Source organism: Leopardus geoffroyi, chromosome B4 (genome assembly GCF_018350155.1).
Source record: "Leopardus geoffroyi isolate Oge1 chromosome B4, O.geoffroyi_Oge1_pat1.0, whole genome shotgun sequence".
Classification (NCBI taxonomy): domain Eukaryota; kingdom Metazoa; phylum Chordata; class Mammalia; order Carnivora; family Felidae; genus Leopardus; species Leopardus geoffroyi.
The window spans coordinates 78,860,839-78,885,806 of record NC_059341.1 but is presented as its reverse complement, the minus strand read 5'-3'; the positions used below and the strand labels follow the sequence as shown (position 1 = coordinate 78,885,806).

Here is a 24,968-nt window from a genome sequence, read left to right as displayed (position 1 = left end):
GGGGTGCCTGGCTGGTTCATTCAGTGGAGCATGAGACTCTTGATCTCGGGGTTGTGAGTTTGAGCCCTATGTTGGGTGTGGAGAGTACTTAAAAAGAAAATCTTTAAAAAAAGGAAAACCTGAGGGGCACCTAGGTGGCTCAGTCAGTTGAGCGCCCGACTCTGGATTTTGGCTCAGGTCATGATCCTAGGGTGGCGGGATGGTGGTGCCCCCTGCCCGGCTCTGTGCTAAGAGTGCTGGGATTCTCTCTCTCTCTTTCTCTCTCTCTCTGCCCTTCTCCCACTCATGCTCTCTCTCTCTCAAATAAAAAATTAAAAACATTTTTAACTGATGAAAAACAATTTTAAATAAGGCACACATGAAAAATTACTAAGTGCCTTTCAAGATATTAAAACATTTTTTCTTAAATTTTTTAACATTTATTTATTTTTGAGACAGAGAGAGTCAGAGCATGAACGGGGGAGGGTCAGAGAGAGAGGGAGACACAGAATCCGAAACAGGCTCCAGGCTCTGAGCTGTCAGCACAGAGCCCCATGCGGGGCTTGAACTCACAGACTGAGAGATCATGACCTGAGCTGAAGTCAGACGCTTAACCGACTGAGCCACCCAGGCGCCCCAAAACAAACATTTTTTTTTAACGTTTATTTAGTTTTTTAGAGACAGAAAGCGAGCAGGGGAGGGGCAAAGAAAGAGGGAGACACAGAATCCAAAGAAGGCTCCAGGCTCTGAGATGTCAGCACAGAGCCCTCACGAACCAAACCCGTGATATCATGACCTGAGCTGAAGTCAGACACTTAACCGACTGAGCCACCCAGGCGCCCCTTTTCAAGATGTTTTAGATCACTGGCTAATAACCCCACCTATGGGTCATCCAGGGTAAGTAATTTTGTCTGACATAGTATTTACTGTTGATTAGGGCCCAGATTTTCTATAGGAAGTTAAGAGGTTAACCTGTAGAAGACTGCTAAGTAGCAATTTATTTTTGTCTGGCAGAAAAAAAAAAAGTTATGGTGTTATTGCCGGGTAAGAATTAACTTTTTTGTACCTAACTTTTCTTTTTTTTTTTTTTTTTTCAACGTTTATTTATTTTTGGGACAGAGAGAGACAGAGCATGAACGGGGGAGGGGCAGAGAGAGAGAGACACACAGAATCGGAAACAGGCTCCAGGCTCTGAGCCATCAGCCCAGAGCCTGACGCGGGGCTCGAACTCACGGACCGCGAGATCGTGACCTGAGCTGAAGTCGGACGCTTAACCGACTGCGCCACCCAGGCGCCCCTGTACCTAACTTTTCAATCTCATTCCGGGATTCGTATTTCCACTGTCAGTAATGGTTTTTCGTTTCCTCCTTTGATCCTTCATTCATCAAGTACTTAAATATATCTTGGTACTCCCTATATATTTGTATTGGTCAAGTTTATCTTGGTGCAGATTTTACATGGATGAGTAGTAGCATGCCATAAATGCTGTTCCACCCCTTGATGACTTTCACTTAATACCTCTTAGAGATAGTTTCATATCAGAACGTAAAGAGCTTCCTTACTCGTTTTACCACTGTATAAAATACATCATATGGATGTATACTTATCACAGCCATAAGCAATTTAGCTAGCCCCCTGCTGATGGACACTTAGGTTGTTTCCACTCTTAGTATCGCAAATAGCGCTGTGTGGACAACCTCCTAAGTAGATTAGAGTAGAATCATTTGTACAGATCTGGATGGGAGAGCAGAAGGGGCTCCAGAGGGCAAAGGAGCCTTAGGGAGGGACCTGATCACCTGCTCCCAGCCTGGCCTAGCCCATCTTTCCCTGACTTTGTGCCTGCCTGGCCTCCTCCTCCTGCTTCCTCCTCTCCATCCTGAGCTCCTGATATCTCCAGATAGGAAGGGCCAACCTTCGATTCTCTCCAGGCCTGGACTCTGGCTTGTGCTGTCTGGGCGATGAGGGTGCCTTGGACAGGCGGATCTTGGGGGCTTGGGGCCTGGGGCTGCTATCGTCCCTGGGCTGTAGCCACTGAGGGCACATACTCAACACGCCCTGAGGGCTCTGGTAGGGGATGAGGGCCCGGGGGCCAGAGGCTACCTGGGGGGGCTGGGGATCTGGGGGCGGGGGAGGGGCAGTGCCTAGCAGCTCTGGCACAGACTTGCTTCGGGTGCCCAGTGCAGGTGGGTGCTCAGGGCACAGGGTGTGGCAGGCAGTGGTGAGGAAGGGACTGGCCAGGCTGGTCGTGATGGTCACAAGGTGGTCCAGGACACCCCCCTCCTGAGGAAACTGGGCAAAGGGGAGGCGCAAGGTGGCCTGGAGTCGCTCTAGAAGAGATGGGGCAGCCTGGGCCTGGGCCTGGGCCTGGGCCACGAGCCCAGGCAGGGCTGGCCACTCGGGCTGGTAATGCTGGCTGAGCTGCTCTATCTGGGGGCGCCGCAGCAGCTTCCGGATCCTTTGCACGGTGTCGAAGCTGTCAGTCAGCACTGCCCACTCTAGGGCCGTCTTGCCCCGGACAGGATCCACCGCTGTCAGCTCAGCACCTGGGAGGGGGCACAGGAGTGGCGTGCGATGGGACAGGGATTGGCGAGTTGCAGAAGGGCAGACTCTTTAGCAGCAGGCCTGATTGGGGTCAGATGAAAAACCATAGAGTCCCACCCCATCGCAGCTGGAATCCGGGAGCCATCAGTGGCTATAGCCTAGGGACAGTACCAGTCCCGGATCCCAACTTCCCAGTAAAATGAAGGTGTTGGCTTTCTCTGGGATGCCTTCCATCTCTGACAAGGCAGGGTTCCAGAGACACGATGATGTGTAGTTGGGGCATGTGGCTGCGTCGGTCATGCAGGGACCCTGGGTGGCTCAGTCAGTTAAGCGTCCGGCTCTTGATTTTGGCTCAGGTCGCCATCTTGCGGTTCGTGGGATCGAGCCCCCAGTTGGGGCTCCATGCTGACAGTGCAGAGGCCGCTTGGGATTCTGTCTCTCCCTCTCTCTCTCTGCCCCTCCCCTGCTCATGCTCTCTCTCTCTCTCTCTCTCTCCCTGTCTCTCTCTCAAAATAAATAAATAAACTTAGACTAAGGAAGAAAACTGAAGTCCAGAGAGGGGAAAAGACTTCAGAGGGACCTGTTGGGGGTCTCCGAACCTGGAATAGAATAAGATCTCCTGGGGCGCCTGGGTGGCTCAGTCGGTTGGGCATCTGACATCAGCTCAGGTCATGATCTCATGGTTTGTGAGTTCGAGCCTCACATCGGGCTCTGTGCTGACAGCTCAGAGCCCGGATCCTGCTTTGGATTCTTTGTCTCTTTCTCTCTCTGCCCCTCCCCCACTTGTGCTCTGTCTCTCTCTGTGTCTCAAAAATAAATAAATGTAAAAAAAAAAAAATTAAAAAAAAAAAAAGACTAGAGATCTCCTGAGCCAATAAAGGGGTGGTGTGCAGGTTGCTCAGGACAGGGGGAGGCCCGAGCTGCACCTTCTGGGCAGGTGGAGTGGGGCCCTGCTGGTTCCCACTCCCCATTCTTCTGTTCATCAGCACACCCCTCGAATCCAGGTGGGGGGAGAGCAGTCAACTTGGGACAAAAGAGGGGTGTGGAGTTTCCTCCTTTCGCACCCCAGACACAGTTAGATGGCTTGGGGAAGGGATGAGCTGGAGGCAGGGGTCCCCCAGGGTGATACACAGAGGGCAGCCCCACCTCAGGAAGAGTGAAGGCCCAAGACCGCACGAACAGTGTGAACTTCACTCCAGAACAACCCCACGCAGCCACATGCCCCCACTACACATCATCGTGTCCCTGGAACCCTGCCTTGTCAGAGATGGAAGGCATCCCAGAGAAAGCCAAAACCTTCATTATACTGGTAAGGCCCAGAGAGGGAAGCCATCTGTCCCGGGTCACTCAGCTAGTGACAGAGCCCGGACCAGAACCCAAGTCTGGTTCCAGATAGCAGCCTTTCTTGTTTTTCCAGCTGGTCTAGGTTATCCTCCCTAGACCAACATTCACCATGGAAATAGAGCTATCCAAGAGCTAGACTTTGTTGATTGTGAGAAGCTCAAGCACACTCCCCTCCTCCAGGAAGTTGGCCTAGATTGATCCTCCATCTCCACTTCTCTCTGCGACTATACAGCTGACTTAGTATCAAGCTGGAGAGCTTGGGGAGGGACTGGAGGTCACAAATCCCGGTCCAGACCCCACACACCTGCCAGGAGGAGGGCCGCCACACATTCTGAACGGTTCCGAATGGCGGCCTTCATCAGTGCCGTTAGCCCCCGCTGGTCCCGGCGCTCCAGGTCCAGGCCTGGGTAGTAGTTGAGCAGGAGACTCACCAGAGGCACATGACCTGCGAGGCACCAAGGACAGAGCTTAGCTGTCCCGGAAAGAGAGTGATGACGTCCCAAACACACCCTCCACCAAGCACAACAGTGTCCATGGTGGGAGAACCTTATACAAAAAGTGTGGGGTTGTGGCTCCATCTGAAGTGGGGGGGGGGGGGGATGGTAGGAGGTAAGGTCAACAGTCTGTCACCTGCTTGGGCAGCCAGCATGAGGGCTGTGTCCCCTTCCTTATCCTGCTGGTTCACATCGAGGAAAGGGCAGCGGCTGAGCAAGGCCACAACATTCTCAAAACCGCGGTAGCAGGCGACCATAAGACCTGTCTGGGGGAGGGGCAGCTCAGCTCCTGCTCTCTTTTCTAGGATCTCCTTGGGGCCCCTGTGCCCTCTAAATCCACACCATTCCCAGAGATGTCCCAGCCTCCAGGAAGACGCACCCTGGCTCCCTCCCTCCCTCCCAAGGATGCAGGCACTGAATGAGTGGTGCTGGGGACTCAGAGTTGCACCAGCTGCCCTGGGGAGCACCTGGGGTGGCTCACCCTCCCATTGCCATCCACCTGGACGGCCTCCTCCGGGGAGACCCCACCATCCAATGCGGCTTGGAGCTGGACAGGATCATTGCGGACACAGGCCCAGTACAAGGCCCCCAGCCTGCAGCCTGGGGCAGGGGTCTCGCTGCCAGGGCAGGACGATGCCTCCGACATGTCCGGCCCTCCCCGGCACAACGGCCGCTCTTCCTCTTCCAGCCCGGGGGGCAAGAAGACCCGTCGCTCCGCCTCACGCGGGTGCCATCTAGAACACAGAATGGAGGGGAGCAGTGTCTCCCTGTATCCCAGGGTGGGGTCCCAGCACCCCACCCACCTTGTGAGAAGACAAGTTGTGGGCCGGGGCCCTAAGAGGGCAGCAGCGTTCGCTGGGAGGATCCCAGAGAGAGTCAAGGAGAGGGGTGGTCTTCCCTTTCCCGCAAGACCTTACCTGTCGGCGTGTGGAGGTTCCCCGGGAGGCAGCCATTGCCAGGGGCTCACAGCATCCCGCAGACTCCCGGGAGCATACTCCCCGGGTCTCCGGGCCGGCCCGACGGGGACTCTCTGTCCCCAGAAAGCAGCGCAGGTAACAGATGGCTGGACTTACGGAACGAGCTGCTGCAAACACCCCGGGGCTGAGCTGGATCAAGCTGGGTTAGTAGGGGATGGGGGGTCGGGAGGGGCGGGTGCTCTCCTCCCCCAGCGACCCGGACCCGCCCTGGAGCCGGCCCCGAGTGGGCGGGGCCCGAGTCACGGTGGCTCCTCCCCCAGCTCCTCCTGCACCAAAAGCACACCCTTCGGAGGCTGGGGCGGGGGGAGAGGGGTCGCGAGGTGTCCCCCACCCAACCCCGGAAAGCCCGAAGTCCCTTTCCCTTCCGCCAAGCGGGGGTGCTGGAAGGAGAGGGTGCAGGGCAGATGTCTCCCTGAATAGGGGCTGGGACTGGGGGAGGTGGGGCTCCGGGGGTCCCCCGGACCTATTCTTTTGAGGTTCTGGGGAAATTAAAACATAAAGAATTGCCTAATTAGGAGTACATAAATTATGATGGGGGCTCCTGGGTGGCTCAGTCAGTTAAACATCCTACTCGTGATTTGGGCTCAGGTCATGATCTCACAGTTTGTGAGATCCAACCTCCTTCCAGCTCCAGGCTGACAGGATGGAGCCTGCTTGGGGTTCTCTCTCTTTGCCCCTCCTCTGCTCGCTCTCTCTCAAAGGAAAGAAATAAACTTAAAAAAAAAAAAAAAAAAAAAGAAACCATGACATAGTAAGTTTCATGGACTAGTTTTGGTATGGTAAATTAAATACAAAATATTTAAATTGCATTAATATTAGATAATTGAATGAAATTAGTTATAATTATGTATCAATAATTATTAAATCATTCTTTAAACTAATACTAAATATTAAATTTAATCGGTCAGTTTTGGACCTCAGTTGTAGAAAATTGAGCCAACCATATTCCTCTGTTTATATCACTCCCACCATCAGCATGTACAAGATTTTTTTTTTAGATTTTAGTTTATTTGAGGGGTGCCTGGGTAGCTCAGGCTGGTGGGCGTCCGACTTTGGCTCAGGCCATGATCTCACAGTCTGTGAGTTCAAGCCCCGCGTGGGGCTCTGTGCTGGGCTCCGTGCTGTCAGTGCGGAGCCTGAAGCCTGCTTCGGGTTCTGTGTCTCCCTCTCTCTCTGCCCCTCCCCCACTCAAGCTCTGTCTCTCTCTATCAAAAAATGAATAAATGTTAAAAAAAATTAAATTTTAGTTTATTTGGTTTTTCTTTTTCATCCCTGATGCCTACAGTCGATTCTTCTCATCCTTCCGTTTACCAACTGGTACTTATATATCCTTGAAAATGTACATTGCATTAGAAAAAAGTAGTGTTGGGGGCTCCTGTGTGACTCAGTCTGTTAAGCGTCTGACTTCGGCTGGGTCATGATCTCACAGTTCGTGAGCTCGAGCCGGTGTGGGGCTCTGTGCTGACAGCTCAGAGCCTGGAGCCTGCTTTGGATTCTGTGTCTCCCTCTCTCTGCCCCTCCCCCACTCATGCTCTGTCTGTCTGTCTCTCTCAAAAATAAACATTAAACAAATTTTTTTTAAAAAGTAGTGTTGGGGGGCGCCTGGGTGGCTCAGTCGGTTGAGCGTCCGACTTCAGCTCAGGTCACGATCTCGTGGTTCACAAGTTCGAGCCCCGCATCGGGCTCTGGGCTGACAGCTCAGAGCCTGGAGCCTGCTTCAGATTCTGTGTCTCCCTCTCTCTCTGCCCCTCCCCCACTCATGCTCTGTCTGTCTGTCTCTCTCAAAAATAAACATTAAACAAATTTTTTTTAAAAAGTAGTGTTGGGGGGCGCCTGGGTGGCTCAGTCGGTTGAGCGTCCGACTTCAGCTCAGGTCACGATCTCATGGTTCACAAGTTCGAGCCCCGCATCGGGCTCTGGGCTGACAGCTCAGAGCCTGGAGCCTGCTTCAGATTCTGTGTCTCCCTCTCTCTCTGCCCCTCCCCCACTCATGCTCTGTCTCTCTCCCTCTGTCAAAAATAAATAAAACATTAAAAAAAATTTTTTTTTAAAAAGTAGTGTTGGGGGGCGCCTGGGTGGCTCAGTCGGCTGAGCGTCCAACTTCAGCTCAGGTCATGATCTCGTGGTCCGTGAGTTCGAGCCCCGCGTCAGGCTCTGTGCTGACAGCTCAGAGCCTGGAGCCTGCTTCAGATTCTGTGTCTCCCTTTCTCTCTGCTCCTAACCCACTCGCACTCTCTCTCTCTCTCTCACACACACACAAATAAATAAACATTTAAAAAAAATTTTTTTTTTAAGTAGTGTTGGGGCGCTTGGGTGGCTCAGTCAGCTGAGTGTCAGACTCTTGATTTCCCCTCAGGTCATGATCCCAGGATCCTGGGACCCAGCCCTGTGTCTGAGCTGAGCACGGAGCCTGCTTGGGATTCTCTCCATCTCTCCCTCTGCCCCTCTCCCACGATCGTGTCCTCTCTCTCTCTCTGTAAAATAAAAAATAAAAAAGGTAGTGCTGATGTATGAATGTTTTAACCAACACCTTAGAACTGTGTGACAGAGCTCATTCTGTTTCTTTTTTTTCACCCCACGCTGTCTTTGAGATCCACCCCTCCTTGCTTTCTGTGCTGTGTGCTAGTTAGGAATGTCTTGGGTTGTAAGTGACCAAAAGCTGGCCTCCGGGTGTCGTGGGCACCAACATCGATTCCAAACTCCCTTTTAGAGTTTCTCCTGAACTACCGAAGGGAAAAAACCTAAAACGACACTTCCTCGATTCCCTCACGTTAGGAATCTGTGATTTAGTTTCTGCTCTTGTGCAAGACATAAATTTGGAACAGAGCTAAATACCATGGGACATCTGTTTTGCTGTCACAGATCAGGACAGATGCAGTAGGGCTCTGGTGAGCAGCTTCCTGATTCATCGGCTTCCTGTAGCAGTGACTGCTGCTTCCCGATCACCGGCAGAGGTCATGTGCTTGTTGAAGCTGGGAGTTGTTTCTGAACCTAGAACGTGTTTCTCCATCCCTTTATGTTGCCAGCAGCCAGATTTATTTCTGTTGTCTACGGCTGAGCCCTAACTGACACAAATGGCTTAACTAAATAGGGGTTTATTCTTCACACAAGATTAAGAAGTTCAGGGATAAGCTGTTGGTGTTGATATAAACTAATGATGGCAGGGGCCTTCTCTGGGAGTCTCTTGACTTTTCCTCATGGTCACAAGATGGCTGTGTACTTCCAGCCACGACAGTAAAATGTGGTGAACGCACACCATGGAATTCTATGCAGCAGCTAAAAGAAATCTAGTAGATTATGTGTTAGACATCACTCATCAGATGGCACAATCCCCATCTCTCACCCCCGTCTCTCTAATCACTTTTTAGTTAAATGTGACCACGTAACACAGTTTTGGCCGGCAAAATACAAGCAGCGGTCTGATGGGTGATGCTCCTGGGAAAATCTTTGCTCTCTTGCTAAAAGATACGGGGCATACTTTTTACCTCGGTCTTTCTCCCCTCTTCTTCCCGCTGCATAAAATTGCACCGTTGTGGGGAGCCTGGGTGGCTCAGTCCGTTGAGTGTCCGACTTCAGCTCAGGTCATGATCTCACGGCTTGTTGGTCTGAGCCCTGCGTCGGGCTTTGCGCTGACAGCGCGGAGCCTGCGTCAGATTCTCTGTTCCCTCCCCGCTCCCACTCTCTCTCTCAAAAATAAATAAACATTTAAAAAAATTGTTTGTAATTCCACAGTGTGCATCCATCAGATTTGACTTCTCTGTTCTTCCAGTGTTGAACACCCAGTTGCCTCCAACTTCCTGCCACTACAAATAACGCTGCATGGGGCACCTGGGTGGCTCAGTCGGTTAAGCGGCCGACTTCAGCTGGGGTCGTGATCTTGCAGTCCGTGAGTTCAAGCCTCGCGTCAGGCTCTGTGCTGACAGCTCAGAGCCTGGAGCCTGTTTCAGATTCTGTGTCTCCCTCTCTCTGACCCTCCCCCGTTCATGCTCTGTCTCTCTCTGTCTCAAAAATAAATAAAGGTTAAAAAAAAAAAAAACAAAAAACAAATAACGCTGCATGAACATCCCGGAACGCATCTAGTAGGCCTGTGAGAGAGTGTCTCTGAGACTGCTAGGTCACAGGGCACATATATGCTTAATGACCAGGTATTGTCAGATTGCGCCCTATTTCTGAAGTGTGCCCACCAGCGATGCAGAAAAGCCTCCCTACATCCTTGGCCACGCTCGAAATTATCCAGCCTTCTAATTTTTGTCAATCGGATGGTACAGAACTAGAAGGTAGTATCACAATTTTACACCGGATTTTTCTGGTTATCGACAAGGTGAGCATCTTTCCAAATACCTGAGAGCCATGCTTGTGTCCCCTGCTGCAAACCGCCTGTTCCTAGCCTTTGTCCGATACTCTGTTGAGTTTTCTTATCTTTTTCTTATTGCTGTTTCAGGAATTCCTTTTAATATTCTAGATAATAAACCCATTTTTAAATGGTTTCTTTTTTAAGTGTATTTATTTATTTATTTTGAGAGAAAGAGAGGGAACGAGTGGGGGAAGGGCAGGGAGAGGAGAGAAACAATCCCAGGTAGGCTCCACGAGCCCAATGAGGGGATGGATCCCACGACCCTGGGATCATGACCTGAGCCCAAATCAAGGGTTAGACACTCAATCGACTGAGCCATCCAGACGCCTCCACTGTCAAATGGGTTTTTAAGTGTCCCGACTGTACCATATACAGTTCTGTACCACACACATCTTTGGAAAGTCATCAAAATTTCTCCTTATGCTTTGTGCCGTTGGGTCTTGTTTAAGAACTTTCCACTCCAAGATCACAAAGATCTTCATTTCTTTTATTAATCTTGCAGTTTTATTCGTTTTTACTTTCCTGTTTTGGGGGGATAGAGAGAGTGCGTGGGCATGAGGGCACAAGTGGGGGAGGGTCAGAGAGTGAGCGGGAGAGAGAGAACCTTAAGCAGGTTCCAGGCTCAGCATGGAGCACCCTACTTGGAGAATGATCTCATAACCCTGAGATCATGACCTGAGCTGAAACCAAGAGTCAGACGCTCAACCGACTGAGCCACCTAGGTGCCCCTGCAATCTTTTTTTAAAATTTTTTTAATGTTTATTTATTTATTTATTTATTTTAAAAAATGTTTAATGTTTATTTATTTTTGAGAGAGAGAGAGAGAGTGACAGAGCACAAGCAGGGGAGGGGCAGAGAGAGAGGGAGACCCAGAATCCAAAACAGACTCCAGGCTCTGAGCTGTCAGCACAGAGCCCGACGTGGGGCTTGAACTCAGGAACCGTGAGATCATGACCTGAGCCAAAGCTGGACACTTAACTGACTGAGCCACCCAGGTGCGCCTGCTATTTTGTTTTTAATAGTTAGTCTTTAATCCATCTGAATTTATTCTCATATACAGTGTGAAGAAGGGATCTGTTATGAATTGTGTGCCCGCTAAAATTCGTATGTGGAAACCCTAACCCTCGATGTAACTGTATTTGAAGACAGGGCCTTTGTGGACATCCTTAAAATTAAATGGGGGGGGGGGGAACCCTACCCCTCCCCCGCTTGTACTCTGTCTCTGAAAAATAAATAAATGTAAAAAAAAATTTTTTTTAATTAAATGAGGTCATGGATTGGGGTCCAAATCCAATAGGGTTGCTGTCTTTTCAAGAAAAGGAAGAGACACCAAAGGTCCCTCCTGTTCTCTCTGTTCCTTTTTTCTTTTTATAATTAATTAATTAATTTTGAGAGGGGCGGGGGGTGGGGTGCAGAGAGAGAGAAAGAATCCCAAGCAGGCTCTGCAGTGACAGCACATGACCCCTACGCAGGGCTTGAATTCACGAACCATGAGATCATGACCTGAGCCGAATTTGGATGCTTAACTGACTGAGCCCCCCAGGCGCCCCTCTCTGTCCCTTTCTTTCTCTCTCCCCACTGCCCCTGTCCCGTGTGAGATAGTGGAAAGGCCAAGTGAGGGCACAGTGAGAAATCTATGGTATATAAGCCAAGGAGAGGGTTCTCACCAGAAGCCAACCCTGTTGGCACTTTGGTCTTGGACGTCCAGCCTCCAGAACCGTGAGGAGATACATGTCTGTTGTTTAAGCCATCCAGTCTGTGCTAATTGTTGGGGCAGCACAAGCAGCCTAATGTACAATCCAGCTTCGTTTCTCTCCAGTTAGTGAGATGACCCCATCTATGAGACAGTTCTCTCTCCCTTGATGTCTAGTGTCACCTCTATGGTATACGAACTGCGAATTCTCTTTAATGTTTCATGCTGTGTTTGAGTTTTCTGACGTCACCTTTTTAGACTGCTCTTCAGCGAAGGCCACCTTGATTGTATTACTCTAGCTTTGGGGTCTGTCTGACTGCCTGACAGTGGGGTTCTCCATGTTCAAGTTTCTTTTTCAAAACCGATTTTTATTCTTTCATATAAACTTGCAAACAAGTTTGCTTTCCTTTAAAGCTTGCCTTTTTGCTCTAGCTGCCTTTAAAATCTTCTCTTTGTCTGTGGTGTTCTAAAGTTTTACTCTTGGGGCACCTGGGTGGCTCGGTCGCTTAAGCATCCGATTCTTGGTTTTGGCTCAGGTCATGATCTCACGGTTCGCGGTCTGAGGCCCACCTTGGGCTCTGTGCTGACAGCATGGAGCCTGCTTGGGATTCTCTCTCTCTCCCCCCCTCTCTTCCCCTCCCTGACTCACGCTCCAGCTCAAGCGCGTGCATACGTGCACTCTCTCTCTCTCTCTCTCTCTCAAAATAAATAAACTTAAAAAAATTTTTTTAAATAAAGTTTTACTCTTACGTGTAGGCATGAATTTCTTATTGTTTATCTTTCTTCAGATGTTGTATCTATCCTGCTTTTGGATCTGTAAATTGTCCTTCATCAATGCTGGAAAATTCTGAAAATCTCCCATTAAACTCACCTTGGCTCTGTCAAAGATAGACTGTGGATATTGTGGGGTGGCTGGCTGGCTCAGTCGAAAGAGCATGAGCCCCTTGATCTCCAGGTTGTGAGTTCAAGCCCCATGTTGGGTATAGAGATTACTTGAATAAATAAAACTTAAGGGGTGCCTGGGTGACTCAGTCGTTTGAGCATCCGACTTTGGCCCAGGTCATGAACCCACATTTCATGGGTTCGAGCCCCGCATCAGGCTACGTGCTGACAGCTCAGGGCCTGAAGCTTGCTTCGGATTCTGTGTCTCCCTCACTCTCTGCCCCTCCCCCACTCTGTCTCTCTGTCTCCCCAAAATAAACATTAAAATAAAGAAATACATACATAAATAAAATAAAACTTAAAAAAAAGAAAAAGACTGGAAATTAAAGCTCAAGTTTGCCTAATTCAACAAATATTTTCAAAAATGTTTTTTAATTTATTTTCAACAGTGAGAGAGAGAGAGACAGAGCATGAGCAGGGGAGGGGCAGAGAGAGAGAAGGAGACACAGAGTCCAAAGCAGGCTCCAGGCTCCAAGCTGTCAGCATAGAACCCGACATGGGGCTTGCACTCGTGAACCCCAAGATCATGACCTCAACTGAAGTGGACCGCTTAACCAACTGAGCCACCCAGGCGCCCCCAACAAATATTTTCAGACTAAAGTAGATTCCATGTTTTGTTTCCTTGTCTGGGTTCCTGCCTTCCCTTAGATTTTAACCTAATAAATTCTTGCTATCTGGCCAGCTCTTCTAAGCTTTTAAAATAACTTGTATTTGTATTTTAACTAGCATTTTTAAAATAAATTTTTAAGTTTGTTTGTTTGTTTATTTATGTATTCATTTATTTAGAGAGCACAAGCGGGGGAGGGGGCAGAGAGAAGGAAAGACAGAATCCCAATCAGGCTCCATGCCACCTGCACAGAGCCCGATGCGGGACACGAACTCACGAACCTTGAGATCATGACCTAAGCGGAGATCAAGAGCTTAACTGACTACACCAGCAGGCAGCCCTTAACTGGCATTTTTGCTGTTTTACTTGGGAATATCAGTCCAGAGTCTAGGCAGTCATGCTATTGGAAACAAAATTTCCTCTAATCCTAATTAATTAAAAAACAATCTAATAGGAATATGGGCAAAAGACGTAATTAATTCATAGAAGAAATACAAACGGCCAATAAACATTTGTAAAGATGCTAAATCTCACAAGTAAGCAGGAAAAGGCAAATTAAAACAATAATGAAATATTACTTTGGGTCCACAGCTTAGCAAAAATTAAACATTAATAATATTAAGTGCTTACACTGTCGGGGGGAATGTAAATTAGTGAAGTATTTTTGGAAAGCATTTTGACAGCATCTTTCAAAATAACAAATGTACATACACATGAACCCAGAAATTTTGCGTTTAGAAATCTTTCCAAAACAGTACTTGCGTATGTGAACAAAGATATACTGTATATACTTTGCAGCATTGTTTCTAATTGTAAAAAATAATTTTTCTAACTTAAAATGTTCATTAGTAGAGGAAGGGCTTGAAAAAATATGAGATATATCACATGAGATTATGTATGCCTCCATTAAAAAATAATTAGATCCATATGGACTACTCTGAAAATATCCCTGAGACATGTTGTTAATTGAAGAGGAAAAAAAAAAGTGTGTGTGTGTGTGTGTGTGTGTGTGTGTGTGTGTGCGTGAGATTGGCTACTTACATGTATGCAAATGCATACAGAGGCCTGGAACAGTAGTTGTAAATATTGGCTGTACCCTGTACTCACTTAGTCACTTTAAAAACAATAGTATGAGGGGCGGGTGCCTGGGTGGCTCAGTCAGTGAAGCGTCCAGCTTTGGCTCAGGTTGTGATCTTGAAGTTAGTGAGTTCCAGCCCGGCATCGGGCTCTCTGCTGTCAGCACAGAGCCTGCCTCGGATCCTCTGTCCCCCCCTCTCTCTGTACCTCCCCCACTTGTGCTCTCTCTCTCAAAAACAAATAATTAAATAATTAACAAACAAACAAACAAACATTAAAAAAATAGTGATGCCTGGCACCCACTCCGGAGATTCTGAGGTAATTAGTCTGAGCACAACTTGGGTGATGGGATTCTAAAATCTCCCCATGTGGGGTGCCTGGGTGGCTCAGTTGGAAGAACATGTGACTCTTGGACTCAGGGTTATGAGTTTGAGTCCCATGTTGGGTATAGAGAGTACTTAAAATAAATAAATACATTTTTAAATTAAAATAAAAAAGGGGCGCCTGAGTGGCTCAGTCAGCTGAGCGTCTGGCTTCAGCTCAGGTCGTGATCTCATGGTTTGTGAGGTCGAGCCCCAAAGCGGCCTCTGTGCTGTCCGTGCGAAACCTGCTTTGGATCTTCTGTCTCCCTCTCTCTGCCTCTTCCCTGCTTGTGCTCTCTTTCTCTCAAAAATAAACATTAAAATAAAAATTGAAATAAAAAATAAAATCTCTCCATGTGATTCTAACATGTAGCCAAGTCCCAGGACTCTTGTAAATGACCTGTGTTAAAGCATCGCCGGGGTGCCTGGGAGGCTCACTCGGTTAAGCCTCCGACTTCGGCTCAGGTTGTGATCTCACAGTTTGTGAGCTCCATGGGGCTCTGCTGACAGCGAAGATCCTGTGTCTCCCCCTCTCTCTGCCCCTCCCCCACTCGCGCTCTTTCTCTCTCCCTCTCTCAAAAATAAATAAACATTGAGAAAAAAAATTTTTTAGAGCATTGCCAGTGGTTAATTTGAGGGAGGAGAATAGGAATGAGGTGAAAGGAAACCCCATGTTTTCCTTTTTCAACTTCTATGATGTTTGAATCTCCCACCAAGATAATTACTACTTCAGGGCGCCTGGGTGGCTCAGTCAGTTGAGCATCCAACTTTGGCTCGGTCATGATCTCACACTTTGTGGGTTCGAGTCCTGCACTGGGCTGTGCGCTGACAGCTCAGAGCCTGGAGCCTGCTTCAGATTCTGTGTTTTCCTCGCTCTCTGCCCCTCCCCTGCTTGTGCTCTTTCTCTCAAAAATAAATAAACATTAAAAAAAAAAACATTATTACTTCATAACAAAAGGGGAAAAAGAATCACAAAGATTTCCCTGATTATTTCCTCCTTTTCCTCCCCAACTGCCTATATGTATGTATATATATTTTAAAGTAATCTCTACACCAAACCTGGGGCTCGAACTCCTGCCCCCAAGATCCAGAATCATGTTCCACAGCCTGAGCCAACCAGGCACCCCCCCCCAATCTCTCTTGTACACAGAGTTCATCGCTTCTCAGTGTTGCCTCTAAACGGCACCCATTCATTCATTCATTCATTCATTCGATAACTATTAACTGAAACCTGCTTTGTGTCAGACACGTACTTTGGCTCTTCATACGAGTTATCATTAATCTTGTTCTTGGCTGTTTCCCTCACCTTGGTCGTCCTTGTCTCCTGTATCTAGCACAGTGTTAGCCACTCAGGAAATGCAAGTTCCCTAACAGTCTCTCCTCTGGCCTAAAGAGCCTCCCCCTCCCCACCTCCAGTGCTGTTCAGCAATGACTGTAAAGGCATAGGAGACTTTAATCTGTGCTGAGAGGCTCCAAGGACATGTAACTAGGTAAAAGGGAACTTCATTTCACATTTTGCTTTTCCAATTATTTTCCTCCAAGCCTAGAAAAGCTACCTCTGGTTCAGCACAGAGCACCCCCAGCCTCGGCAAGGGCCTTGTTCTGCAAGGCCACTCTCAGCCAGCAGGTGGCAGCCCTGGGCAGGAATTAGGGGAACATCCTCAACCTAGCGTTGAGGTTATAGCATAGGGTCCTGGGGTTGGGTGTAGGGGCAAGGTCTTGGCAGGGCAGGTGCACAGGAGGAGGGAGACGGGGTCCCATTTTGGGTCCCAAAGCATGGTAGACAGGGGATTTATTTCTGTAGATCAGCTTTAGCCAACCTGATTGGATACCCAGAAGGTTTGTGAGGTTTCTTTTACCTTCTGCCTGCAGCAAAGCTGTTCCATGGTGCCCTGTCCAAGCTTCTGTCCTCAGGAGGACTGTATGCTTGTCCCTTCCTAACCCCCTTTCCAGTTCCCCAGGCTGGGTGTTGACCCTCCTTGTGCATGTCTTTGCTGTTAGGGATGATTGTGGTAGAGGGGGACTGGAGGTTGCTGGTTAATGTGTAGAATATGATGACATCCTGGGTGTTACAGGTACATTTCAGTCAGGGCCTCAGTGTGGCAGTGTCGAGGATTAACCATGAGGGAACAGTACAGGCTATCAGGTTATCTTCCTTCTGATCTCTTAGCTGCTGGGGTCTTCTGATGGGGGTACACTAGCACACACTTTTCTTGCCACTCCAACTTCCTTCCCTTCAGTCTTGATCTCCTCACTGCCTTCTGTCTGTCCATCTCCTTTCTGCCTGCCTGACTTCACCTCTTCTCCATCTTTTCCGTTTTGATCTTTCTCATCTCATCGTCTGGATCTTTCCATCGCCTATCCTTCTAACACTCTCTTAAGCCCTGATCACATACATTGTCTGGAGCAGTGGCTTGAGTCTCTATCTGGTCCCTAACCATCATGCCATATCTCCAATTATCTAATCCTTTGGGCCGGGGTTTGCAGGAGTCTTGGCTTGTGGAATTCAATCAGAAGGGAAGGGGAAGATTTGGGGAAAGTGTAGTGGCACATCTATAGAGAAAGAGCTCAGCAAACTCTCGAGTCAAGTTTGGAGCACAGGCCAGTCACTGGGAGGGAACCAAATGTACTGTCATCTCAACCTCTGGCTTTCTTCCAGGGTCTTTTTCCAGCACAAGCTCCCTATTCCCACCCTACAGGCGTGGTGGCAGGTATAGTGGGGGCCGGTAGTCAGTAGGGAAATGGCCTACCCCAGCTTAGGAACTAGACACGGGATAGGACCCAACATGGTGGGATAGAGAATGGAGGAGATGACCTCTGACCCCAGCTCTGGCCCCTTCTGGGGGTCCCGTGTGACCTGCCATAGGTCATGCCCCCTCCTCCCTTACCATATCTACATCACAAAACCCACAGCTCATAACTCAATGCCAGCCAGGGAAGTCTGGGATTGATTTAGGGTCCCTTCTGACCAGTTCACCACCACTGGACTATGGCCCCTGGGGTGGAGGTGGGGATGAGGGTCATGGGTGAAGTTCAGGCAGGGGGTCCTGACAACCACTACATCATACCTGTTGCACTCTTAGTGGATGTGTTGGGGGGAAGGGTCCAAGCACAGGAGTTCAAGGTTCTCACTGACCAGCCCCTTCCTGGCTCAGCTCAGGGCCATGCTGAGGGAGCAGTGGCCATGGCCTAGTAAGGATTCAGGGACAGTGTCCTCAGGATTCAGAGCCAAGGCATCCTACAAAACAGAGATTCTTGTTACCCACCAAGAGGGCACTCCGATGGGTCCTAAGTGCCCCACCCCCAATCTCAGTTACGCTGAGTTACTCAAAGCCAGGTCTCCCCACCAGGAATGCCATAGCCCAAGGCCCACCACATTCTACATTTATATTTCTCCTGGTGCATTTCTTATTGTTCGTTTCCCTTCATCCACCTTTCCATTCTGGAGATACCACTGAAGAATTTCCTCTACTTGGAATATTTCAAACGTTTTTGACCATCACCCACAGTAAAATACATCTACCTCTGGCCCCAGGACACATGAACATCCACAGAACTAAAAGCAAAAGTTTTACGTAACATTGTACATGATGTTTTCTACTCTATTCCATTTTGTTGTTTAAAAATGATTTCACAGGGGGGTGGTGCCTGGGTGACTCAGTCAGTCAGTTAAGCGCCTGACTCTTGATTTCTCTCTTGATTTTGGCTCAAGTCATGATCTCTTGGTTTGTGAGATCAAGCCCCACGTTGGGCTCTCGCAGCGAAGAGCCTGCTTGGGATTCTCTCTCTCTGCCCCTCCTCCCCCCCCCCCCCCAAGTACTCTTTCTCTCTCAAAATAAATAAATAAACTTAAAAAAATGATTTCACTGGGGCGCCTGAGTGGCTCAGTCAGTTGAGCATTCGACTCTTGGTTTCAGCTCAGGGCATGATCTTGGGGTTCATGGGTTCGAGCCCCCCATGGGGTTCTGCGCTGAGAGTGAGGAGCCTGCTTGGAATTCTGTCTGTCCCCTGCTGTCTCTCAAAATAAACAAACTTAAAAAAATGATTTCACAAACAACTAAGGGGCTGGCACTTACAGTTTATAAGTAACCTCTTATATTTTGACATCTTCACAAGCAGTAAAGCCCATTTTATAAAGAGAAAAATCCCCATTATCTTCATAAAAGCCAGTGAGAAGGTAAGGCAGGGTTTTTCATCAACCCATTTTATAGATGAGAAACACAGACACTGAGCGGGTTAGTGGGCCTGCTTGAGATCCCCCCTCTCCGCACCCCCCCCCCCGCCCCGTAATTTTCTGAGATGGGATTCCAAGCCAGGTCGTCCAGGTGCTGGTTTGCAGTTCCCTGTGCCCCCAAAGCTTCTCTCCCTCCCTCTCATCGCCAACCCTCCCAATTGACTTCATTGTCTCTTTCCAGTTTGAAGGCCATCCCCTTCCAGGAACATGAGGGACAGAGCAGCTGAGTAATTCTGTTTTCTTGTCATCTGTTAACACTGCACCATCTGCCAGCTCTACCCTGGGCTCCTACCGTCTCCGTGAGATGCCGGACGGCAGGGGAAGTGGGGGGGGGGGGCGGTAAGGCTGCTGCCGTCCTGGAGTCTGGACCTCCGGGGCCCCCCTTCACCAGGGAACTCCGAATACCCACACAAGGCTCATTTTTCTGCTCAGCCCCAACAGCAGCGGGCTAGAATTACAGGGATAAGCAAGGGAGCGGAGCGGGATGGGAGGAAGGACTTCCTGACGTCACAGGCATAAAACAATAGGATCCACCCCTCCCCCACTCTCAGGGTCTTGTCTTCAGCCCTCCACACCTCCACGGTGGAGACGGTGATGCTTCAGAGCTGTGAGGGTGACCTGATCCCAAGCAGCAGAAGCCCTGCAAGCCACTCGGGGTGAGGGCAAAGCAAGTCCATCTCACAGGGAGCCCAGGAAGATTTATGGGGCCTCGGGTGTGGCTGGCTGTTACTCAGCCTCTGACTTTTTAATTCCCCAGTCTCCTCACCCACCCCGCCTCCTCCCCAAGAGGGCCTTTGTGCGGGACAATGAGGAATCTATAAATTCCGGGGGACAGGGATGTGGGGGAGGGGAGCACTGGTCATTTCAGCTCAGCATCGACAGCAAAGGGTGGCCTCCATGGACCCGCCACGTCTCATCAGATCCGCACTAGAGCCCAGAGAGAAGGGTGGGCCACGCCTTACCACGGTCTTTTACGGATAAAGAAACTGAGGCTCCGAGGCAAAAGGTATCTCTAGTCCCTTCTTCATTTATTCCACCTTTCACTCATGTATTTATTCTCCTCTCTTACTCTTCCCCGGGGCCTTCCCTCACTCGGGCATTCACTCAACAAACACACGTGTTCACTCAACGAAAACCCACTGAGTACAAACTCGGTACCAGGGCAAGTCCAGAAGACACAACAACTGGTAAACCCTGGCCCACCCTGAAGGGGCACGCAGCAGTGGACTGTGACTCAAGAAGGGCCAAAGTATGGCTCCAACCCCCAGCTTCTCAGGCTGGCAGCCTGCACCCGTGTCCTATTCCTTTCCAGCAACCACCCTCTGTGGCTGATGAAGTGCTTTCATGAGCGTTTTTAAATTTAATCCCAGTGCTGGCTCTGGCAGTTAGGTAGTATGTAAGCCTTCCCCAGTCTTTTGCTAATGTGGCCCCACGAGGATAAGTGGTAGCCCAAGATCACTCCTCTGGTGGGGGGCAGAATACCAGGACCCAGGCCCTTGCCACTGCACCACGGCTGTGGCTATACTCCTGGGTGCTGTGGGGATCCAGAGCACGGGCCTGGGCTGTGGCCCTACACTTCCTCTTCTACCCACTTGCCCAAACTAGCCGTGTGTCCCCCACCCCCACCCCCCATGCTGATCCTTCCCTAACGTTCTGTCCTCCTGTTCCATTCTGCCTTCCTGCTCCACTTATTAAATGCCCCGGGTGCACCTGTGTATTTATTTACTCAACTCACCCATCTGTTGTACAATAATAACCAACTCAGTGCTTATGACGCATGCATGTGTTTGCAGACTGACCACACATTCTTGTGTGTGTCCTAGTATGTCTCTGCTGAGGATATTAGTATCTACTTTGTTGTACAAATTAAATTAGTTAAGCTATGTAAAGCACTTAGAATAATGCCTGGCACATCGTAAATGCTCAATGAGTCTTGGCTGCTAAGTTTACTGATACTGGAAACCACAGGCCTGCCCTAATCTATGAGGCATTTAGGTGAAACATAGGTGAATACAGGGATTTGCCGCTGGCTTCTCCCAGGGAGGGGCCCCCTTCCTTCGAAGTGACCAAATGGATTAGTATCCAGTTTATTCCCCAGGGACTCCTGCATTCCTTAAATGCGTGGTGAAGTACGTTCAGCACCTCCTAGGTCTGTGCCAGGCATTGTGCTAGCAGAGAATAAGAAAGACACCTGCTGTCATTCTGGTAAGTGAAACAAACCACAAACCAAGTGAATAAAGAAGATAATTACAGAAAGCAGTTAAGTCCTGAAGAAATAGATACAGTTAAGTGACACAGTACACCCGGCAGTTGGGTGTGGGGCTGCTGTAGCATTGTGGTCAGGATTGATGGGGAGCTGACAACCCTGTGAAGGATCTGGGCAGAATGTTCCAGGCAAAGGGAACAGCAAGACCGAAGCCAGAGGTGGGGAAAAGCTTGTCAAGTTCAAGGAATAAAAAAGGCAGCCAGTGTGAGTGGCATCTGGGCAGAGGGGAGAGTGAACTAGGAGAGGTCAGAATAGGTAGGGGGCAGTGTTAAGAAATTAGGGCTTTCCTCCAAGGGAAGCTACGCAAGGTTGTTAAACAGGGAGTGACATGCTTTTTTTTTTTTTTTTTTTTTTTCTGATTGGTATTTTTAACGTCCCCCTGGAAGCTGTGTGAATTGACGGTCAGGGTCCAAGAGAGCAGACAGAAGACTTTGCAGTTGTGCAAGGAGGTGATAGGGGCTGAGACACAGGAGGTGGGGAGCTGGGACTGATCCAAGATACATCTTAGAGACAGAAGGGACAAAATTTGCTAGTGGACTGGACAACAGGGGAACGATGGGCGAGGAACTCAGGAAGAAAGAACCAGGGAAGCTCAATTGGTAGAGTCATCTCTGTCCTGAGCCACGAGTGTCCTCCAGCTCTCTTTGGCCCTGCCCCAGAGCCCCAGAAGCCTACTCTAGCCATTTACTCTCTCCCCTGTCTACAGTCAGCAGTCCTAAAACAGGGGCAGTCCAGACCCGCTCATCGGGACCCTTTGTAAGAAAAAGCCCCTTGCCTTCCTCCAGAAAGAGCAGCACCTGCCAAGACCCAAGGCTTGGACTTCAGACCCCTTTTAACCTCTCCACCCGGCCCTCGTTTAGATCACAACCCGCACAACCTTACAGCTCCCCTCTCCCCAGCCTGGACCACTGGCCCAACCTGAAAATCCTAGGAGCTTTGAGACCTGCGGGCGCTGGGCTTGTCGGGACACGGGCCTGCAAGCATTCTGGGGCCGGGAACGGGAAGGTGGGGCTTGGCTTTCCATAAGGGAATCTCCCAGCCGGTTCCCCGGGGGAAGGAAGTCCCCTCCCGGGCCGGCGCCCCGGCCCCGCCCCGCCCCGCCCCCCGCCGGCTAGCTGGCCGCGGAGGCGGCCGCCCCTCCCGCCCTGGAAAGCGCTCGCAGCCGGTCTTCCGGCCTCGGGCTACGGGCGGGGGAGGGTCCGAGCCGTAATTGCTGCCATCTGCTCCCTCCCCTCCCCCACCCCCGCCTGGGGGAGGGGCCGGGGCGCGCACCGCACGCCCCTCTGACGCCCGGCCCCCGAGGGGCGGGGGCTTCGGGTGCCTCGCGAACCCTCCTAGGGGCGAGTGCTGCGGGGTGGGGGTGGGCATGGGGAGCGCGCCCGCAGCCTTTCGTGGGGAGGGGCCGAGGGGTCCCGAGCTGAAGGCACAGCGCTTTACCAGACACCGAAAACCAGCGTTCGGGTTCTGCCCCTCGCGGGGTCGGGACTCCAAAGGGTCCTGGGGGGCCCGCCCGCCTCTACTCACACGCGCGACGTCCGCACCGGTCTGTGGTTAAGGCCGGCGTTGGGACATTGACGCATCGATCTCTGTCTGAACAGGACGGATGTGACTGTGGGCGGGGAGGGGGAACCCAAGGCCGGGGCCTGGAGCCCGCGGGCGGGTGAGCCAGGGCGGCTGGAGACAGAACTTGGCCCTCAGACACCAGGGGCCGGACTGAAAATCCTCCCAGTTACTACCCACTCCCCACTCGGAGGAGCTTGAGTCCGTTACTTCGAGCCTCAGAGCCCTCAGAGTCCATCTCCTTGTCCGTAAAAACGGGATCCCCAGGTCCTACCTCTCAGGTGATTCCAAGGAGGGCGAGTTGCTAGTTCTGGGGAGATGGGGGTGGGTGGGTATCGGGCCTTGTGTCTGGCCTGGCGGAGTCCCTGGGGCAGTGGGAGTGGGCCCTATGGAAGGTGCTTGGCAGCTGAGAGCCTTGAGGAGGCAGGCAGAGGGAGGGTGGGCTAGGGACAGGAAGCCAGGGAAGAGATCTTGGGAGCAGCCTCGCTGGTTTCAAGCCCATCTCTGGTGACTTCTCTGCAACGTCAGCCTCAGGAGGTGAGGATATTGTCTGGCCTCTTTATCCAGCACTGATGATAGCTCTGGGGGCATTGGGGGTGCTCACAGGGCAGAGGAGAGTACCCTACTGCCCGGGTGCTGGGACCCACTTGCCTGAACACATCTTCACACACACCCAGGGGTCTACATAATCCCCCAAGTGCAGAAGCCCACGTGATCCCCAGCGAGGCCTCCCTCCTTCTTGCCAGGGCCACAAGACCTCACCTTACATCACACAATGTCTGCTGCCTTCCCCTCCTACAACCTTGCCAACTCTAACAAACCTGTGTTTGTCCCAAGAGCCGCTTCCAGAGGGGCTGAGCCACAGCCCCCCCCCCCCCAACCATTCCCACCACCAACCTGAGGGCCCATTCCTCCACACAGGTGAGCCCCCAGGGATGCCAGGCCGTCTACTCCCAGCCGCTGGAGAGGCTCTCACTTACAGGGAGGGGAGGCAGCTTGAGACATTTGGGAATCACAACAACCATCAGACAACCCAGGGGACTGCCCCCGGGGAGGGGTCCAGAAGATGCTAGGAGTCAGTGGCTTCTGCGGTGGGGCTTCAAGGAGAAACAGAAGTTCACCGGGGGTAGAAGAGGAGATGTGGTGTTCCAGGCAGAAGGAACAGCATGTGCAAAGGCTTGGGAGTGTGAAAATCTGACGGGTGTGGGGACGAGTGAGAAGTTTGATGTGCCTGGACCAAGAGTATTGGAGGGGAGCTGACAGGGATGGGAGGGACAGGGTGTGAAGGGTGGATGAAGTGACATATCACTAGGCCAAGGGACTTAGACTTGGGTTTGTTGTAGCAAGCTACAGTGTCTGCGCAGAAAGAGACAGACAAGAACATAAATGGCTAGAAGGAGTGAAGCTGACAGGAAGTGAGATAAAAAGGTCAGTGCCAGCCCAGTGATAAAAAGGCCATTCACCCATGGGGACTGGGGCACATGCAAGCCCCAGGGATCCCTTCTGAAGGGCACAATTGTTACTCGGCCCCAGCCAGTTATTGTCATACTGGCGTGTGAGCTTAGTGTGGTCAGATATTTTCAAGAAAAGAAATGCAGATGTTTATGTGTTGCCTGCAGGTTTTTCAATGTTGACAACCTTAAAACGGTGTGTGTGTGTGTGTGTGTGTGTGTGTGTCCAAAACACACCTAACACAGATGTATGTGCAACCGCTGCAGAGTTGCTGGGAAGCTGTTGGAAGTTTTGTAAGGAGGGAAATGATCTGAATAGCAGGCCTGGGTTTTAGGATGCCCACTCGGGGGCAGTATGGAGGAGTGGCCTGGTAGGGGGGACAGTTGCAAGTGTCTGGACCAAAGGGGCTGAGGCCTGAACAAAGACAGCTGACCTGGAGAAGAGGGAGGGCTCCCAGACACAGTGTAGGGGTCTTCGGGGATTAGCCCTTCCTGGGGGCGTTAAGGGTTTAAGTCTCCTATCCCTTTGTCCCCTTTAAGAGATTGCAAAAACATCATCTAGTGGGTGGGGAGGCCTATTGGGAGTGGGATGCCCCTGAAAATCCTGCAAGTTGCACCGTGGCAGGCCACCCCCAAGGAGGGAAAGACAGGGTAAGACATTCCAAGCAGCCCGAAGAGGGAGGGGCCGTGTTGGGGGAGGGGCTCAGGAATCCGCCTGGCCTTCAGGAAGACCCCAGCCAGCCCTAATGGGAACCACACGTGGGGTGAGCTGGAATCCCGGATTGCCTGTGACGTTTGGCTTTGGAATTGGACACTTGGCTCAGGTCACTCCTGACCCGCTCAAGTCTGAGGCCTCCCAGCCCAGCTCCCCTCCTAATTGCTGCCAGACACATTCGGCCCTGTACCCAGCTCTGGGGCCGGCCTGGGTCCCCCATCTCTCACTAGAAGAGCACCTACATTCTGAGGCAGTAGAGGGTTTTCAGACATGAATTCTAAAACGCTTGATGCTCTCAGAATAGCAGGACAAGAAGTCCTTTCCAGTATCTCCCCCAACAAGATCCCCTGAACTTCACACAGCTCCCAGAGC

General features: G+C 50.7%; 1 protein-coding gene across 7 annotated transcripts; it reads right to left on the bottom strand.

Annotated features, from left to right (window-relative positions):
* Positions 1-965: 965 nt before the first annotated feature.
* Positions 966-22,457, bottom strand: ANKRD33 (ankyrin repeat domain 33). 7 transcript variants are annotated; one of them, XR_006708882.1, is made up of 7 exons: positions 22,395-22,457; positions 17,439-17,608; positions 4,840-5,092; positions 4,495-4,624; positions 4,169-4,309; positions 1,283-2,522; positions 966-1,045 (listed from the first exon to the last, which is right to left on the bottom strand). XR_006708882.1 is itself a non-coding variant. In XM_045464031.1 (5 exons), the coding sequence occupies exons 2-5, from the start codon at positions 5,002-5,004 to the stop codon at positions 1,792-1,794; spliced, it is 1,167 nt and encodes a 388-aa protein (XP_045319987.1). In that variant the 5' UTR covers positions 5,005-5,092; positions 5,276-5,600; the 3' UTR covers positions 1,278-1,791. The 7 variants fall into 7 exon arrangements, 1 of the variants encoding a protein (XP_045319987.1); XR_006708881.1 differs by lacking the exon at positions 22,395-22,457 and adding an exon at positions 21,789-21,888; XR_006708883.1 differs by lacking the exons at positions 17,439-17,608; positions 22,395-22,457 and adding an exon at positions 5,276-5,601 and having other exon boundaries at positions 4,858-5,092.
* Between the last annotated feature and the right edge of the window lie 2,511 nt (positions 22,458-24,968).